General features: G+C 38.7%; 1 protein-coding gene across 10 annotated transcripts in view; it reads left to right on the top strand.

Moving 5' to 3' along the window:
• The window catches only part of CDC25C (cell division cycle 25C), a 34,401-nt gene that overhangs the window by 7,667 nt on the left and 6,317 nt on the right, over positions 1-20,417 (top strand). For 5 of the 10 annotated variants that reach the window (XM_045059609.1, XM_045059610.1, XM_045059615.1 and 2 more), the window contains 6 exons: positions 800-845; positions 2,518-2,551; positions 2,667-2,756; positions 3,966-4,064; positions 7,631-7,789; positions 19,797-19,949. In XM_045059609.1, coding sequence (XP_044915544.1) covers positions 800-845; positions 2,518-2,551; positions 2,667-2,756; positions 3,966-4,064; positions 7,631-7,789; positions 19,797-19,949 — 581 coding nt within the window. Of the gene's footprint in view, positions 1-799; positions 846-2,517; positions 2,552-2,666; positions 2,757-3,915; positions 4,065-7,630; positions 7,790-19,796; positions 19,950-20,417 lie in introns of all 10 variants that reach the window. The other 5 variants (XM_045059633.1, XM_045059617.1, XM_045059635.1 and 2 more) reach the window with 3 other exon arrangements.

Raw genomic sequence — 20,417 nt, 5'->3', positions numbered from 1 at the left:
GTTTTGTAGGGCCTGAGCCCAAAAGGAGTATGTTTTACTAGTCAATAATTTTTTTTAATGTTTGTTTATTTTTGAGAGGGAGAGAGAATGAGCACTCACCAGCTGGGGAAGGGCAGAGAGAGAGAGCGAGACAGGATCCAAAGAAGGCTCTGTGCTGACAGAAGAGAGCCTGATGTGGGACTCAAACCCACAAACTGTGAGATCATGAGCTGAGCCAAAGTCCCCAACACTTAACTGACTGAGCCATGCAGGTGCCCCACTAGTCGATCTTTTTTTTTTAAGTTTATTTTTATTTATTTTGAGACAGATAGAGAGCAAGCAGGAGAGGGGCAGAGAGATAAGGAGACAGAGAATCCCAAGCAGGCTCCACGCTGTCAGCGCAGAGCCTAATTCGGGCTCAAACTAAAGAACCATAAGATCATGACCTGGGCCTAAGTCAAGAGTTGGACAGTTAACTGACTGAGCCACCAAGGCACCCCACTAGTCGGCCATTTTAGTATTTGTTCTATTTTCAGAATAAATGGTCTATTTCCTGAGTAATCAGCATTATTTCCTACCCATGAAAAAAATCTCTGTTCATTACTGTCCTGCAGTATTTCCTGCATAAATTCTTAAGTAACATATATAAATTCTTAAGTTTTCATGAACTTGTACCTTGTACCATAAAATTGGTACCTATCAGGAGCCCATGCATTCAAAACATCAGCTTTTGAAATTAATGTGGCTTACTGGCAATGAAAAAAATGAGAAGGAAAGACAGGATGTGTGGACAAGATTAACTCTTCACATTTGATTGCAGGCCACTTGGAATCTAAAGGACCTCAGGACATACATTTAGCTGGGATGTAAGTTCTTTTGCTAAATGAACCCCATGCTGAAGCCTTTTCAGCTCTGGCACAGGAATTTTATCCTGTGCAATCTCTGCAGTATGTAGAACCTTTTACTTTGGGTATAAGTTGGCTTGAAAGCCTCAGTCCCTCACTGGAAAGATTTTTTAAGTTGCTCAGATCTAAATAGTTCATTTTAACCATTCCATACAACCCGTATTATCTTTAAAAATGAAGGAAAGGGTATATTGCGTTTAGGCCTAAGCTGTTTCCTGCATGTGAATAGTGCAGTGTTAGAGCATCTGGATTCCAGTGGCTTACTATTTCACCAACTGTGATTCTGAAGATTTTCTTAACTTCACTGGACCTCAATTTCTTCATTTGTAATAAATAACAATAGACATAATAATAATACTTTTCATCACTGCTCTTGTAAGGATGGAATTTAGCACGTATGAACTATTTTATAATGTTTAGTATTGTTATTCATGGGGACTCTTTGTTGGACATCTTAAAATATTCAATCAGGGAATGCTCCAGGAATGAAGTTATTTCAATTCAACTCATTAACTTCTTAAACTTATTGTAAGGTTTCCATTTGACTCTTTTAATCTTTTTAGAACTTTATCCTTCTATGTTTAGGTGAATTAGGAGCTACTTTAGGACACTAGTGAGAGCATTCCATGACTGTTTTTTAATTAATTAATTAAACCTATTAGTTTTAATTAATTATTGATTTAAATAATTAATTTAATTAATTAGTTTTGAATTAATTAATTTATTAAGACTTTTTTTTTAACAGTTTTTTTAATGTTTATTTTTGAGGGAGAGAGAGAGTAAGAGTGGGGAAGAGCAGAAAGAGAAGAAGAGAGAGCATCACAAGCAGGCTCCACACTGCCAGGGCAGAGCCTGACACGGGGTTCGATCCCACCAACCAAGGGATCATGACCTGAGCTGAGATCAAGAATCAGTTGTTTAACCGTTTAACTGACTGAGCCCACCAACCGCCCTTCCACTGTTTTTTTTTTTTTTTTTTTTTTAATTTTTAACATTTTATTTATTTTTGCAAGACAGAGAAAGAGTGTGAGCAGGGGAGGGACAGAGAGAGAGAGGGAGACACAGAATCCAAAGCAGGTTCCAGGCTCTGAGCTGTCAGCACAGAGCCTGATGTGGGCCTTGAACTCATGAACCAAGAGATCATGACCTGAGCCGAAGTCAGATACTTAATTGACTGAGCCGCCCAGGCGCCCTGCCCTTCCACTGTTTTTAATAATACATGTGAAAATTTCACTTTAGATTGCTTGTAGTTTATTTGACTTGCTTTAAAAATCCTAACTCATGCAAACTGGATAAAATCTTGGCAGTAGGGATAATAATTCATAAAAAATAAGTATTAGCTCCCAATAGTCAATGCTGGAAAATTAGTAAATTTGGTCTACATAAGATGTAGGACAAGCTCATCATCTTTAATGGATATCTCTATATATGGTTATGAGGGCCTTATCCCCAGGATGTCACTTAACATCTTCATATTTGCCACAGAGAGCACTTTACATATTGTATGGAGACATATCAACTAGATATAGGGCTCCTAGAGTGGAAAAAAGGAAAAGTTGGGATGCCACAAGCCATTGAGGAATAACTAAACAGTATTTGGGGTTTACTGACTAGCACTTTTTTTGATCTTCAGGAATCATCACCAGCACTTTACAAAATGCAGCCCAGTGAGTAACATCTATTTCTTGGGTTTGGGTTTGTTTCTCAGGTGGTAGGCAGAGGCTTTCCACCTCACCTGTGGCTCAAGGATGCTGGATGTTCTCAGAAAATGTTCTCTTGTAGGCACAGCTGCTTTGTAGCACTCCAAATGTTTTGGACTGTGGCAACAGGAAGAAAGATGCAGTATGTAGCTCACCCACAAATAAAGAAAATGTAAGTGTTAAATGGAAACCCAGATACATTAGTACTTTTCTCCCTGTGAGGGGAGCAACTCATCAGTATCATTATGAGACCCAGAACTGTTATCCCTCAGTATGCAGACAATCAAATTGCTTCACTATAAGGCAAAAAATTATTTATGGTTTGTTTTTTATCTTTAAGATTTGACCCTGGAACAGACACCTAGCTCCATGTCTTCCAGAGCAGATCATCATTATTCCTCATGTTCAGTTGATTGGTTTAAGGGCAAAAATCTCTATTAGTGTAGTTTGGGAATTTAGGGCTATTTTTTTAAACAGATTATGTATATAAGTTGTTCACATACTCTGTGCATGGCTTCATGTATGGGTTTACTTAATTTCTTCTTATTTCTCCCTTAGTCAAGCTTCTTAGCCCATGTTCTGAGAAAGCCATGGGCCTTTTTGTCTGAGCCTCCGGCCTTCAGTCAGTTCTAAGTTGAAACTGGGCTCGACAGAGCCACCTAATCACCAAGATCGTTCTCTAACTAATCCCTTCAACGAATTCTCTTTTCTTGTTTTTTTTTTTTAAATGTGTATTTATTTATTTTGAGAGACAGCGCATGTGCGAAAGAGCACAAGTAGGAGAGGAGCAGAGAGGGAGAGAGAGAGAATCCCAAGCAGAGTCCAGCCTCTGCACCAAGCCAGATACAAGGCTCCATCCCATGACCAGGAAGGAGATCATGACCCCAGCCAAAATCAAGAGTTGGACCCTTAACTATATGAGCCACCCAGGTGCCCTGAATTGTGTTTTCTAGCCATCTTTTTCTTTCCCCTGCCCGTCATCCTTTCCCCCAGGTCAGTATCTATAAAAGATAGCTGCTGTTCTTCTTTTCTCACACTGACTAAGTTATACCCATGCTTTTGGCTGTTTTAATCAGCTTATTCTTGATTTGACACTGTCCTTGTAATCACTTTTTGGAAATCTCACCATCCCCTCCCTACTCAGGCTCCCCTTTTCCTCCGTTCCTTTGGCTTGTGACCATAAAATCAGTATCCTCCAAAGCAAATCTGCATATCATACATCAAATCCAAACCATAATTTGTATTGTCAGGATATAGGATCAACCTTGATTATACTTAATGTGTTTTGTGAGGGTTATTCATGGCTTCACCTGATGAAATGTTTTTGGCAGGGCTTGCTGACACTTGTCTTCCTCCAGCCAATGTAATTTTTCTTATGCAGAAGAATAACACTTTGAAGTCCTCCGAGTGGTGGGCATCCAGGAGCCTGAAGTTTCAAAAGACACCAGGGGAGCCTTACATGTCTCCCCTTTCTCTACTGGTGAGTCACTGAACATCCTCATCAAGGGTCTGCTGAGGTGTTGTGGATTATAGGATGGCAGATCTGCATTACAACCCTTTCAATTTTTCTAAGCTGGCTTAGGTGAGAAAAGTGGTTGGAGAAGTAACTCTGGGAAAAGTAAGAGACATCCTCTGACGTTTTTATTTGTTAGAAAATTCTTAGGCCTTTAGGGGGCGCCTGGGTGGTTCAGTCGGTTAAGTGGTTAAGCTTCCGAGTTCCACTTACGTCATGATTTCACATTTTTTGAGTTGGACCTCCGCGTCTGGCTCTGTGCTGACAGCTCGGAGCCTGGAGCCTGCTTTGGAATCTGTCTCTGTCTTTCTGCCCCTCCCCTACTCGCTCTTTGTCTGTCTCTCTCTCAAATATGAAAACAAAACAAAACAAAGCAAAAAAACATAAAAAAATTCTTAGGCCTTTAAAGTTGTTCTATTTTGGGGTCCCCTGGGTGGCTCAGTCAGTTAAGCATCTGACTTTAGCTTAGGTCATGATCTTGTGGTTGGTGAGTTCAAGCCCCTTATTGGGCTCTCTGCTGTCACCACAGAGCCTGCTTTGGATCCTCTGTCTCCTCTCTCTGCCCTTCCCCCCCTTCTCAAAAATAAATAAGTGTTAAAAAAGGTTTTTTGGGGGCGCCTGGGTGGCGCAGTCGGTTAAGCGTCCGACTTCAGCCAGGTCACGATCTCGCGGTCGGAGAGTTCGAGCCCCGTGTCGGGCTCTGGGCTGATGGCTCAGAGCCTGGAGCCTGTTTCCGATTCTGTGTCTCCCTCTCTCTCTGCCCCTCCCCCGTTCATGCTCTGTCTCTCTCTGTCCCAAAAATAAATAAACGTCGAAAAAAAAAATTTAAAAAAAAAAGGTTTTTTGTTAATTTTTTCTATTTTATTATTTATGTGATTCCTCCCACCCTAATTTTAAAAGTACTATGTGCCCATTGTGAAGATGGTTTAAAAATATAGCAAATATAGGGGTTCCTGGGTGGCTCAGTCAGTTATGCGTCCAACTCTTGATTTCAGCTCAGGTCATGATCTCACGGTTTGTGAGTTCAAGATCTGCACCAGACTCTGCTAACAGTACAAAGCTTGCTTGGGATCCTCTCTCTGTCCTTCTCTCTCTGTTCCTCTTTGCCTTGTGTTCTCTCTCTCTCTCAAAATAAATAAATAAACTTAAAAAATATATATGTGTGTGTGTGTGTGTGTGTATATATATATATATATATATATATATATATATATATATATGATAGGGAATATAAAAAAGAAAATAGTTACCTCATAGAGAAAAACTATTAACATTTTACCTCATTTTTAGTCTTTTAACTATGTATATAATTTTAGAGTGGAAGTCATATTAATTACATACATATAGCATTTTTTTAAAGAGATTCCTTTTTTTTTAAGTTTATTTATTTTTGAGAGAGTTGGGGGAGGGGCAGAGAGAGAACCCCAAGATTATCTGACAGTGCAGAACGTGATGCGGGGCTCTATCTGACGAACTGTGAGATTATTACCTGAGCTGAAATCAAGAGTCAGGTGCTTAACTGAGCCACACAGGTGCCCCGTATATATAACTTTATATCCTGCTTTTTTAAGATATTTTTTTTTAACGTTTATTTTTGAGACAGAGAGAGACAGAGCATGAATGGGGGAGGGGGAGAGAGAGAGAGAGGGAGACACAGAATCGGAAGCATGCTCCAGGCTCTGAGCCATCAGCCCAGAGCCCGACGCGGGGCTCTAACTCACGGACCGTGAGATCGTGACCTGAGCTGAAGTAGGACGCTTAACCGACTGAGCCACCCAGGCGCCCCTATATCCTGCTTTTTGATTTTTTTTTTATTTTTATTTTTTATTTATTTAAAAAAAAATTTTTTTTTAATGTTTATTTATTTTTGAGACAGAGAGAGACAGAGCATGAACAGGGGAGGGGCAGAGAGAGGGAGACACAGAATCTGAAATGGGCTCCAGGCTCTGAGCTGTCAGCACAGAGCCTGATGCGGGGCTCGAACGCACAGACCGTGAGATCATGACCTGAGCGAAGTCGGACGCTCAACGGACTGAGCCACCCAGGTGCCCCAATCCTGCTTTTTTAAAGTTAATATTGAAACTTCTAGTAAACATTATTCTTTGTTGGATGCTTTTACCCTAACAAATGGACCACAATTTACATAGTTCCCTATTTTTGGACACTTAGTGGTCCCAATTTTGCTTTTACAAATAATGTTATTATGTAAGGTCTTGAGCATAAATCTTTGCCTACACTTCAAAATTTTTTCTTTAGGATTGGTACCAAGAATTATAACTACCAGGCTAAAGGATATATTTTTAAGATTTGTGATACATATTTCCAGATTCCTTTCAAAAAAAGTTATGAATTTCCATAATTCATGAATAATCAATAGCTCTTTTGATAAATGTTTATTTTTTTAACTGCCAGTTAGATTGATAAATGTTTTATGTTAAAAACAATTAGTAGTGATTTCATGTGAATATTAGCTATGCACATTTTGCTAGTAAATGATTGTGCCTTTGTCCATTTAGATACTGGAGTCTTAAGTTACCCAAGCATTCACTTGCTTTTAATAGACAGTGGGTTCAAGATATTCCAGGGATTTGGGGTCTAATCTCAATCTTAGGGAAAAATCTTTTTAACACAGCACATCCTAAGTAGATTAAGTTGACCGTGTTTCGGATATTTGATTTCTTGGAGAAGAGGAAGACTTGGAGCCTGGTAAATTACTGGGTAGTCTTCTTCTTTTTTTTTAAAGCTTTATTTATTTATTTTTTTAATGTTTGCTTGTTTGTTTGTTTTCAGAGAGAGAGCAGGGGAGGGGCAGAGAGATAGGGAGACAGAGAATCCCAAGTAGGTTCTGTGATGCCAGCACAGAGTCTGATGTTGGGCTCAAAGTCATAAACCATGAGATCATGATGTGAGCCAAAATCAAGAGTTGGACACTTAACCAATTGAGCCACCCAGGTGCCCAGGTTGTTTTCACCTTTGACTATTACAAATAATGCTGCTATGAACATTGATGTAGAAATATCTGTTCAAATCCTTGCTGTCATTTTTTGAGGGTATATACCCAGAAATGGAATTGGTGGATTATAAGATAATTCTATATTCAATTTGGAGGGAAGCTGCCATACTGTTATCCATGGCAGCTACACCATTTTTCATTCTATTTGGTTTTTTGGTGTTGAGCTATATGAGTTTTTATATATATATTCTGGATATTAATACCTCATCAAATGTATGATTTGTCGCTATTTTCTCCCATTTGGTGGGTTGTCTTTTTACTTTCTTGGTGGTATTTTTGATGCACAAAACTTTTTAATTTTGTTAAGTCCAATTTGTCCATTTTTTCTTTTATTGCCTATGCTTCTGTCATATTCACAAAATCATTGCCAAATCCAATGTCATGAACATTTCCCACTGTTTTCTTATAAGAGTTTTATAATTCTAGCTTTCAAATCTTTGCTTCATTTTGAGTTAATTTTTGTATATAGTATAACGTAAGGGTTCTGAATAGTTTTTAATATTGTCAATATAATTGACAGGACAATGGAAAGTTGGTGGAAGGAGAAATGAAATATCTGGGCAGTCCCATTACTACACTTCAAAAATTGGATAAAAATTCAGAACTAGAAGAACACCAGGCAGAGGAGATTTCAAATGAATTGATGGAGTTTTCTCTGGAAGATCAAGAAGAGATCAAGGTAAAATGCTCCCCAGTATCTTTGCATTTTCCATATTCCTTCATTCTTGAATTAACAATGTTGTGTATATACTGGGTTTCAGCCACTTACTAAGTAGTAGGTCTGCAGAAATCAAGAAGACATGATCTCTAAACTCTAAGGGCTACCCGATAGGATATCAGGTAACTATGGGATTCTTATTACTGCTGGGTGAGAAGGTTCCAGTTAGTAGTTTGAGTACCTCACCATCAATGTAACTTGGTGTAAATGATGGCTCCAGGATAATAGTAATGGATGGAACATACCTAGCATGATTTTTCAGGTATTTTACAATATATCCATTTGTCTTTTATCCTCCTCATGTCAGTGGGAGGCATACCTGAAGCCTGTGGCTTATTGGCCATATACTGAGCCAGTATATTGCTTTCTGCTCCTAAGCAGCTTCCGTACTGTCAGCACAGAGCCTGATGTAGGGCTCAAACCCAGGAACCATGAGGTCATGACCTGAGCTGAAATCAAGAGTTGGAGGGGCGCCTGGGTGGCTCAGTCGGTTAAGCGGCCGACTTCGGCTCAGGTCATGGTCCGTGAGTTCGAGCCCCGCGTCGGGCTCTGTGCTGACAGCTCAGAGCCTGGAGCCTGCTTCAGATTCTGTGTCTCCCTCTCTCTGACCCTCCCCTGTTCATGCTCTGTCTCTCCCTGTCTGAAAAATAAATAAACGTTAAAAAAAAAAAATTAAAAAAAAAAAGAAATCAAGAGTTGGAAGCTTAACCAACTAAGACACCCAGGTGCTCCATAGCTCTTAAATTTGGGTCTTGGTCCATTTTGATTTAATTTTTGTGTGTAGTGATAGGTAAGGGTCCAATTTCATTATTTTGCATGTGAATATTCAGTTATCCCAGCACCATTTGTTGAAAAGACTGTCTTTTCCTTGTTGAATGGTCTTGGCTCCCTTGTCAAAAATCATTCGACCAGGGGCGCCTGGGTGGCGCAGTCGGTTAAGCGTCCGACTTCAGCCAGGTCACAATCTCGCGGTCCGGGAGTTCGAGCCCCGTGTCAGGCTCTGGGCTGATGGCTCAGAGCCTGGAGCCTGTTTCCGATTCTGTGTCTCCCTCTCTCTCTGCCCCTCCCCCGTTCATGCTCTGTCTCTCTCTGTCCCCAAAATAAATAAACGTTGAAAAAAAAAAATCATTCGACCATATGCATGATGATTTATTTCTGGACTCTATTCCATTCCATTGGTCCATATGTGTATCTTTATAGCAGTACCATAGTTTTGATTACTGTAGCTTTGTAGTAAATCATTTTAAATATTTTTTATTCCACAAATTATACCTGAATATATTCTTCTTAAAAAAAAATAACAACAACCTGTAACAGCTGAGGCTAACCCTATCTGATCACTATTGAAGAGCAACTTTGAGATTATCTGAGATTATCTGGGATTATAGGGAAAAGTCAAGAGTGTGGGAGTTAGTGGAACATATTGGTCTAGAAAGTAACAGACTTTGGATCCTGACTTTCTGGGTTCCATAGCTTGATTCTTTAACAATATGGGTACACTTATATGATTTCCCTATGCTTTAGTTTCTTAATCTATAAAAAAGAAAAATTTTGGGTAACTATTTCATCGGGTTGTTGTGATGATTAAATGAGTTAATTGTACATAAAGCAGTTAGAACAATACTTGCTCAAGTACTAATGTTTAATTATTGTAGTGTAGTATGAGTGCTTAATTACTATAGTGTAAGGGCCAAAATATGTGGAATTATAAAGATTGATGGAGAAGGGATGCTCAATAGCCTTGATGTCCTAAGTGAAGTGAAAGTTGCAGTAATCTCATGACTCAGTGGTGAGTGTTACGTGACAGTCATGAAGAATTTAGAGAAGGTTATAATCAACTTTCGGAAACCACAGAAGGGAATTATTAAAAGGCTAATAAAATGATATTTGTGCTGTTTTATATGATAGACCTACATGGCATAGTGTGCTGTTGCCTAGAAGCAAGACTGGGGACTTTGGAACTCCAGAGATGATTAAGAGAGGGCTGTAGGGTGCTAATGGCAGATGAAAAAGGGGTTGAGTTAGTCTAGGTGATGGTGAAGGTAGCAGAGAAGTAGAAGATGATGAATCAAAGCCTGGATAAGGAGCCAAATGTCTCACTGAGTAGACTCAGTAAAGTAAAAACAGTAATGTGGTTGAAAGTTGCTGAGGAGCAAGAAGTGCCTAGTTTAGGGGCGCCTGGGTGGCGCAGTCGGTTAAGCGTCCGACTTCAGCCAGGTCATGATCTCGCGGTCCGTGAGTTCGAGCCCCGCGTCAGGCTCTGGGCTGATGGCTCGGAGCCTGGAGCCTGTTTCCAATTCTGTGTCTCCCTCTCTCTCTGCCCCTCCCCCGTTCATGCTCTATCTCTCTCTGTCCCAAAAAAATAAATAAACGTTGAAAAAAAAAAAATTAAAAAAAAAAAAAAGAAGAAGTGCCTAGTTTAGAAAGCTTTGAGAACTAGGGGAAAGTTTAGTCAGTTTGAGAGCATGCCAAGTTTGAATTCTTGATAGTAGAGTAATAGAGGATAGTTGCAGATCTTTTTCTTTTTGTTTTGTCTTTTTTTTTTTTTGGTCCCTCTTTGTCAAGAGGCTAATGTGGAATGCAGGAGAAGCTTGGTGCAACTATTGAGGAGTTGTGAAGTCACTGTCCAAAGGGTTTTCAGTTTTCAGAACACTGTGAGTTTGAGGAGAGAAGAAATAGGGATTTTAGTATTGTTGGTGTAACAGAGACTAGACTGGAAAAGAAAAATGAGAGCCAGGTAATAATAGTAGGTCCCATTTATTGACTACTTAGAGTGTACTGGGCATTGTGTGCTGAACAGTTTATATCCGTCATTGCATTTAATTTTCATGTCAGTCCTGAAATATGAGTGTGATGCCCCTTTATTTTCTTTCTTTTCTCCCTTTTGTTCTTTCTTTAGTCTTATCTTAGGAGGAGAACATCTGGCCATGGGATAAAGGCTCTTACCCAAGGTCACAAAATTAGCCATTGGCAGTGTCAGGATTTAAGGTGAGATCTGCCTGACTCCTGAGCTGATGTTTCTAGCAGTATTTGGTGTCTTTTATGAAGATACCTGGAAGGTGAAAGTTGTCCCAGGAACACATAGTAATGACATTTGCTTTTTGAGTAGGGTTGGTAAGGTTGAATAGTCACAGTTTGAATGAACTGAAGTGTTCAGGAGGATGGTGAATCAATTATCTAGAACACTGCTGTTCTGTAAAACTTCCTGAGATGATGGAAATGCTTTATATCTGTCCAATACAGTAGCCCTATGTGCGTTTTGAGCACTTAAAATGTGGCTAGTGCAACTGAGACACTGAATTTTTAATTTTGTTGAGTTTTTAAAAAAAATTTTTTTTAAATGTTTATTTTTGAGAGAGACAGAGACAGAATGTGAGTAGGTTAGGGGCAGAGAGAGAGGAAGACACAGAATCCAAAGCAGGCTGTAGGCTCCGAGCTGTCATCACAGAGCCCCACGCGGGACCCGAACTCACGAACTGCGAGATCATGACCTGAGCTGAAGTCAGACACTTAACCGACCAAGCCACCCAGGTGCCCCATAATTTTGTTGAGTTTTAATTAATGCAGACAACCATGTGTGGCTAGTGTTACTATAATGGGTAGTGCAGATCTAGAATCTTCTAAACATATGGTCCCTGGAGCAGTAGCATCAGTGTCAGGTAGGAATTTCTTAGCAGTGCAAATTTGGGGGCCCTATCCCAGAAACTTTGAATCAAAAAACTGTAAGGGTGGGGCCCAGCAGTCTGTTTTAACAAAGCTTCCAAGCGAATGGCATTGGTTTGTAGGAAAACAGCAGAACCAAGATATGATCTGAAGGAGACAGGGTGGGTATTGAGAGAATTGATGTTGACCTTCCTGAAACAAACATTATTGAGGGCTAACTGGTAATGGAGGGTAGATCTGTGGAAAAACAGCAAGTTTAGGCATAGTTAGCATGGGGAAAGGTTCCTAGGCCTTCTGGAGAAAAACAAAGAGCAATATAGAGTGAACATTTAGTGGTGCTCTTAGAAATATATATTAGTCTTCATGTTTGCAAAATGTAGCTAAAATAGTCAAATCTCAACTAGTATTAACTTAGGGAATTAAATTTAATGTTGATTAAAGAGAAAATTTTTTGTTTTCAATTTTATTGTTGAAAATTTATCTAATGTGTTTAATCTGCTTTTATGAAATAAGTACAGTGAACATAACAGAAATTTTTCTTGTCTTTGAAACATCATTGTGAATTGTATAATATAGACAGTATGGAAGAATGGATTTAAAATAGACGGACCCTAGGAAATACTCTGGAGAGTATGTTTATTTACATGGAAGAGTAGCATATGGCTGTGAGATATTTATTTTGTCTTTAAAAAATAATAATTCCCTTTAAGTGCTCATTTTAATGTATTGTGACTCATATAACATCATTTTCAGTTCAGGGCACACTATATAAGAATATGCATAGCAGTAGGTTTTAGAATAGAAAAGGCATAGGGATGTTTGTTTGGGGTTTACATTCTTGATGCTAAATGGAAATAGATACCTGATAGAATAAGGAGATTTGTGTAACCTCAGTGATTTTTGATTCATTCATTTAAAAAATATTTATTGAGTACCTATTAAGTGTCAGATACCATGTTAGTCACTGGTGATACAATAATAATACATACTAGGTTTATGGTCTCTTGGAGTTCGTATTCTTGTCAAAGGGATATCAACAACAACAAACACACGTTTGTCAGGGTAATGCATGTTCTAGTTAGAATTCTTGGTTGCAATTAAAAGAAACTGATTACTACTTACCTTAGGCAGAAAAGTGATTTTTCTGGAGGGTATTGAGGAGCTCAGAATTGCTAGGAAGGCTGGAAAACAAGGTAAGGCCTGGCCACAGTGCTGCTATGGGGTCATTGTTCTCAGGACATTACCACCAGCTGCCTGGACACTTAATGTCACCATTACTGAACCCCCTGCCCCATGATGTAATCCCACCTGATGCTAGACTCTTGCTCAGGGACATTTGCTGCCACCCACTATATTCTCAACTGTGATGCTGCAACCATAAAAAAAAGTCTCAACCAACCCTTTGCTTTTTTTGTGTTATTCCTCAAGTTTCAAAATGCAGTCAGGAATATCCGGTTGACTATAAAAGAATGGAAAAAGGAATACCTGTCTCCCTTCGGCCTTCTTATCAGGATGCAGGACTGCCTCCCATCTAATTTGAGATTTTACCAAATCTCCAATTTTAGCCAAATTGCAAATGACTGCCATAACAGACAAAATGATTTAATTATTGCAATTGTTCAAGTGTAAAGAAGGTAACGAAATGGGGACTGAAATAAACACTAATTGAAGGGAATCTTTTAATGGGAATAAATAGGAAAGGCCTCCTTGAGTAGGAGATATTTAGTCGAGAACATATTGATAAACTGTCCCAGTTTGCCTGCCATTGAGGAGGCTCCTACAACCTGAGCCTTTCAGTGCCAGAAGTGGGAAAATCATAGACAGATTTGAATGAGTTGGTCACTCTAGTTGTACAGGAACCATACATGACCTGACTAGAGACAGGAGGATTCCATGAGGAGCATATTGTAGGTGCAAAGTTCCCAAGGTTGAATAGATCTTGGTGTGTGCAAGGAATTGAGAAGCCAGTGTGAAAGAGGGTGACATTTGCCTGAAGTGGGATAGCAGGTAAGCAAGAGACAGACGATACAGGGCCTTAGGGCTATGGTAAGTGTGTGGATTTTATTCTTAGTGCATTGGCAAGCTATTGGGGGATATTAAGCAGAGGAATAATATGATGTGGTTTATTTTGTGAAGACTGCCCTGTTGCTCGATGAAGAATGGATTAGAGAGGATTAAGAGTTGGAAGGAGGTGGGAAAAGAAATGAAAGCAGGTACAAGTAGGACAGGAAGCTATTTCAGTAGCTTCAGGGAAAGTTGGTGGTAGCCTGGACTACGGTGGTGGCTACAGAGACAAATGGATAAATTCAAAAGCTATTTTGGATACAGAGTAGACAGGACTTGGTGGGTTGCATATAGGCTGTGAAGGAAGGATAGGATCAAGGATGATTTATACACGTTAAATTTGAAGTGTTTTGGGGGCTCATGGACGGCTCAGTCACTTAAGCGTCTGACTTCGGCTCAGGTCATGATCTCACGGTTGGTGATTTTGAGCCCTGTGTTGGGGTCTTTACTGTCAGCACAGAGCCCACTTCAGATCCTCTCTCCCCTTCTCTCCCTTTGCATGCCCCCCCCCATGACACCCGTGTTCTGTCTCACACATTCTCTCTCAAAAATAAACATTAAAAAAACAAGTTTGAAGTGTTTCCGTTTCAAAGGGAAAACAGAAGCAATCATACCCATATAATATACCATCCCTCTTGTCATCCTGCATGAAGTGTCCCTCCCCCTATCTGAAGCTACCTCCCCCTCTGCACTTCTACCTGTTGATTGATTGATTCATTCATTTGGTAACACTGGGGATACAATAGTGAACACAACAACTCAGCAAAGTCTGTGCTCTCATGGAGTTTACATTCTAGTCAGGAGGAAACAGATAAATAAACAAATACATTTATAATATGACAGATGGTTAAAGACTGTGGTAAAAATGCAGGGTAAAGAGAATAGGGAGTACCTGGATTGGGCTAGAGTAGAGTGGGAGTTGATATTTTTGATAGGTTTCATAGATTAGAAAAGACCTGAGAGCGATGTTTTAGCAGACATCTGAAGCAGGTGAGGGTACCAAACAAACAGGTATCAGGAGGGATGAGTTATTCTAGGCAGAAGGAAAAGCAAGTGCAATGCTTTTGAAGTGGGAATGTGCTTGGCATCTCTGTGGAATACCAAGAAGCCAGTATGGCTGGAGCAAAATTAGCAGGTGCGCAGTGGGACAGAGTGTAGGTAGTAAGAAGGACAGGTCACATAGGGCCTTGTAGGCCATTGTAAAGATTTTGCAAAAACCTGAGTCACATGGAAGCATCTCCTCTTGACTGTTTCTGCAGTAATCTGCTCTTTTTCCTTCCTGTATTATCATTTCCCCCTTGCTCCTAGATGAAGACTTCACAATTTTTTTGGTATCAGGATTCCTTTGCAATCAGAAATTGTTGAGAACACTTTGCCTTGTACCTGGTCTTACGGGAAAAGCATCCAGTTTTTCTCTGTTGAGTATTGTTAGTTATGGGTTTCTTAAGATGCCCTTTATTAGGCTGAGGAAGTTCCTTTCTATTCTTAGTTTGCTGAGAGATTTTAGCAGGAAGAGAAAATATTCTGTCAAATGTTTTTTCTGCATCTATTGAGATGATCTTAGGAGTTTTTTTTAACTTATTAATATGGTTAATTACATTGATCTTAGAATGTTAAACAACCTCTCATGCAGGTGATATCCTTACTTAGTCATGATGTATTATCCTTTTTACATGTTGTTGGATTTGATTTACTGAAATTTTACTGAGAATTTTTGAGTCCATGCTCATGACAGATTCTGATCTTTACTGTTTTGTTTTCCCTGTAATGTCTGTAATATTGGTATCAGTGTAATGTCATCATTTGGAAAGAATTCACTCTTTTTCAGTTTTCTGGAAGAGTGTGTGTAGAATTGGAGTTTTTTTTTTTTTTTTTTTTTTTTTTAATGTTAGGCCAAATTCACCAGTGAAGCCATCGGGACCTGGGCTTTTCTTTGTGGGAAGTTTTAAAATTACTAATTCAATTTTTACTTTTTGTAGGTCTAGTCAGATTTTCTATTCCTTCTTTGTTAGTTTCAGTCTTTTTAGGAATTTGCCCATTTAATCTAAGTTTTCTCATTCATTGGTATGTAGTTGTTCATAGTATCCCTGTATAATCTTTTTTATTATAATTGCTAGTACTGTCCATTCTTTCATTCCTAATTTTAGTAATTTGAGTCTTTTCTCTTTTTTTTTCTTGGTCAATCTAGGTAAAAGTTTATCAATTTTGTTGATCTTTTCAAAAAATCAACTTTTGGTTCTGTTGTTTTCTCTTTTCTGTTCTTTACTTCATTAAGTTTTTGTTCTAATCTTTATTTCCTTGCTTCTGCTTGGTTTGGATTTAGTTTCCTTTTTGATGGAAGGTTAGGTCATCGTCTTGAGATCATTCCTTTTTTTCTGTTACAGGCCTTTATAACTGTAAAGTTTCACCTAAGCACTACTTTAGCTGTATCCTTAACTAAATTTTGGTATGTTGTGTCTTCATTTTTATTCATCCAAAAGTATTTTCTAATTTCTCTTGAGATCTTCTTTGACCCAATGTTTATTTTGGAGTGTGTTGTTTAATTTCCACCTAATTTGTGAATTTCCCAGATTTTTTTTTCTGTTACTCATTTCTGATTAATCCATTTTGGTCAGAAAACATACTTTGTATGATTTCAGTCTTTTAATATTTATTGAGTCTTGTCTTATGACCTAGTGCATGATCTGTCCTGGAGAATATTTCATGTGTATTTGAGAAGAATGCATGTTCAGTTGTTGGGTACAGTGTTCTGTAATGTCTGTTAGGTTTAGTTGGTTCATAGTATTGCTTCAATTAGTTTTTGAACTTTCTAAAAATGCTCCATACTAAATGTGGCCATTACTGGCCTTGCTATTCTTACAGGGCCTTTGCATTGTTGTTTCAGCCTGGAACATTCTTCCCATAGGTAACACAGGATTTTTTTCCCTCAATTCAGTCTCATTTCCCTACATGTGTTAACCATCAGAAAAGCCTTTCCTGACAAGCTTTCCAACCCAAATATATTCCCTATCTTTTTATTCTTCTTATTTTTTACTTATAGAATTTAAAAGCACATATTTCTTTGTCTCTTCCACTCCCTTATTCACTGCTATGACACGTAGCAGGTACTCAGAAACTGCCAAGGAAGTATGTGGATATGGAAATCTGGAAGTAAGAGCAGAAGTCTTGATTTGAAATAGATATTTGAGAGTCATCAGTATAAACAATACTTATTTTCAAAACAGAAAATTTGAATTCACAGATAGAAAAAAAAAAAAATCACATAAGGCCAAAGTGAGGAGATATAAAAGGGCCAGGACCTAACCCTCGTCCAACATCTGTTAGAGGTTTGGTAGTGAAGAGGCCCAACAAAGAGGACTGAGAAGGAGCAACAGAGAGGTAGAAGCATCATGGTTCTATAGTTTAGGGATTGCCTGTACCAGCCCTAATCTAAACTAGAAGGTGTCTTGAAGCCAAGGAAGAAGGCAGTAGCCAACTCCATGGAAGCTACTATGAAGTTCAGAAAGATATATGTCCAAAGATACAGTGATATGAAGATTGCTGATAACTTTGACAAGACCAGAAGCCAAGTCTATTTGTATAGAAGAGTGTGCAGGCCATGAGGAAATGGTGATGCCTTCTCAGTTTACAAGATAATAATTATTCAATTAGATCTTTTTATAAAATCCACAGGTAGACTCGAGCTTAGCAAGTTTCCTTTTCTTCTCCCTGGCCTTTTCAATGCTTAAAACTCCCAAATATTGAAAGTATTTATTGATTCCTTAAAGAAGGAAAATCACTAATTGGCAGATATTGAGTGCCATCTAAGCCAGCTGGTCCTTGGTTCTCCCCACTGCTGCTTCTGAGAACTGGGAAATTTTGACTAGCAAGACAAAGCTAAAGTATCATCATGTCTTCATGACCAAGCATGTATGCTCTTTGCAGTAAATTGCCTTTTGTTTTAATATAAATGTGTTGAAAAGAATCTGTTAGAAAAGTAGTGGCTATTTCTGTTTGTTAAAGTAGTTTTCTGCTGTCATTTATTTCTGGGTTCTTGCTTTGGATTATACAAAACACAAAAAGATATTTATCACCTTCATTATCACCATAATACCTACTAGAAACCTAAAGCATCAATGCAAGAGAATAGAGATTCAAGAAATAGACCCATGCATATATGGCCAGTTGATAATTAGACCAAGATACAAAAACAATTAAATGGAGAAAACATGGTCTTTTCAACAAATTGTGCTGGAGCAATTGAAAATCTATATGAAAAACAAAAACCTCAATCCATACCTCATGCCGTATATAGAAATTAGCACAAAACGGATCATAGACCTAAATGTAAAATCTGGAACTATAAAACATCTGAAGAAAAAAACATGGGAGAAAATTTCTGTGACCATGGGTTAGGTAAAAGTTTCTTAGATATAATATTAAAAAATGGATACATTTCCCTTAGTAGCTCATTCATTCCAAACTCTTTAAAATGAGCCGTTAGCCTAATAATTTGGTATGTTCTAGGAAGGCTCTTATGGTTAAAAGAAACAAAGACTGCACTAAGGCCATCAAATTTGAAATTCCTATCTGGCTTTCTCCTGCCTTCTTCTCAGGGCAAAATTGAAATTATATGAAGAATAGTGGGTCAAGAAGTCTGGGTAGCCTGTTCCTCATTCCTTTACTACATCTCTCTGCCACTATACCTTCGGTTCATCCATGCATTCATCACTGGCCTCATGGCCTTGACTGTATCTCTTGACTTCTTCCTTTTAAGCTTTGGCTTCTGTTGCTGCCTAATTATTTTGCCATTTTCTAAGTTAGACTCCCAGGAGAGAGAACCTAATTGGCCCAGATTATTTTTACATATTCTAGGCTACTAAATGGGTGTGTTGAACCAGCAATATGGGCCTGTCAGTGGCTCTGGACAGGGTTGTGGGGATGTAGGGAGTTGACTGGCATGGATCCAAGGGAAAATGTCTGTGTAAAAATATTGGTAAATAAAATGTGAACTGTACCTTCAGCTGGTACCATGAACAATGGAGTTTTCCTTAGATGGGACCATCGATGTGACAAACACTGTTTTTTTATTCTCCCAGAAATCATTGACCATCAACTTGTCTTCTAGTTATAGCTCTCTCATTATCTAGCTCACTTCTCAATCAATCCATAGCAGTTAGTGAGGTGAGTGTATAAAGTAGAAACTTTTGGCTTTTATCTAGGCAAGAGATAGAAGGTATATGGGAACAGAGGATAAGAATCTTGGATTAGTTGAGGGGTACCTGGCTGACTCAGTCACTAGAACATGGGACTCTTGATCTCTGTGTTGTGAGTTCGAGCCTCATGTTGGGTGTCGAGATTATTTAAAAACATTTCTTTTAAAGAATCTTAGATAAGTTGAAAGTTGTTATCAGAGGTCATTTAATATATCCCTCTGCCTGTGGTTATAATACCCAAATCATGGCTTTCAAGGACACAGTAGTCCATCATGTTACACTTTAGTCTGGGCCAGTAACTCCAAGGCTAGTTCTTCATGGTATTTAATCCATTTTTCCCCTGATAGTCTTCATAATATCAATCCTATAATAGTAATCTTGATATTAGATTCTAGTGTTCCCGTTTCCCTTGCAGGATGCTTATTTTGCTATTTTTCTTTCCCACTAACAACCTCCTTTATAAGAAAGCTGAGTGGTATTTTTTCTCTGTCCCTCTAAGAAACTACTACCCAAAAAAGTGACACATACTCTTGCTGCCTAGTATTTTTTTTTTACCCAGACTGACCTTTTTGGTTTGTCATCCTCTATTTTGTTTGGGTCCTTAAATGTTGATTGTCAGAGTCTTAAGATCCTATAGAGGAATTGTGGGATTAGGTTCATTTGTTTTTTCCCTTGACTGGAGGAATTGAGTTTGCACTTGCTTTCTCTTACAAGAATTGGTGTGTATAAGATGGTCACGTGGTGAATTTGGTTTGGCTTAGAGTTAATATATCTGGGGGAGATGAAACATCATGCAGTCTGAGGAGAAAGATGTTAATAGGAGGGGAAGAGTGGTTGCTTACCTAAGGTTTTGCCTATCAAACTTTAGGGTTGCTAGAAATCACCTGGGCAACTTGCTAAAGTGCAGATTTTAATTCAGTCTGGGGTCCAATATCTAGGATTCTTCATTTCTAACAAGCTCCCCGGAGTATTCATGCTGCTGGCCTGCAGACACACTTAGAGGAGTAAGAACATGGCGGGGGGCGGGGGGTGATATTCCCATACAGGCATCTCTGAATAGAAGCTCCTTGTATCGCTCGCCTTCACTGCCAGAGACTCTGAACAGGCCAAGACTGAATCAGGTGGTAAAATTCAAGGACAATCCCATAGCGGATAAAGTAAAACAGGAGTATTGTTCTCACAACAAAGAATTCAGGAAGGTAAGAACTTTTCAAGATGAGAATCTGTTTAATGCTCTTTCTTGTCTTTTCTGCTTTTTTGGTATGAGGATTGCTTTAGTATATCTTCTTTTTAATTACTTTTGCTTTTTGTCTCTGTTCTGTCTTTTCTACATCTGCATCCATGTATAAAATATTTAACAGTAAATATTTTTTATATTATACTTCTGGAAATGATGTTGGCATACTGTCTTCCCAACTTTCTTTTTTAAGATCTGAGAGGATACAAGGCAACCTTGAATGGTAAGGATATTTACTGCTGTTTTAACTGCATTCTGACAGAAATAGCATCATGGAACACACTGTTTGGTGGCAAGTAACTTTTGAAAAGCTTAGCCCCCATTTCCTACCTCTCCTTTATAAAAAAATCTAAATACATTTGGCTGTTTTATAGTACATAAGTTTCACATAAACAAAAGAAGCTGTTGTGAGGGGCGCCTGGGTGTCTCA

This window comes from Felis catus, chromosome A1, assembly GCF_018350175.1.
Source record: "Felis catus isolate Fca126 chromosome A1, F.catus_Fca126_mat1.0, whole genome shotgun sequence".
Classification (NCBI taxonomy): domain Eukaryota; kingdom Metazoa; phylum Chordata; class Mammalia; order Carnivora; family Felidae; genus Felis; species Felis catus.
Note: the sequence above shows the minus strand (reverse complement) of the source record. Positions and strands in the feature narration are given on the sequence as shown.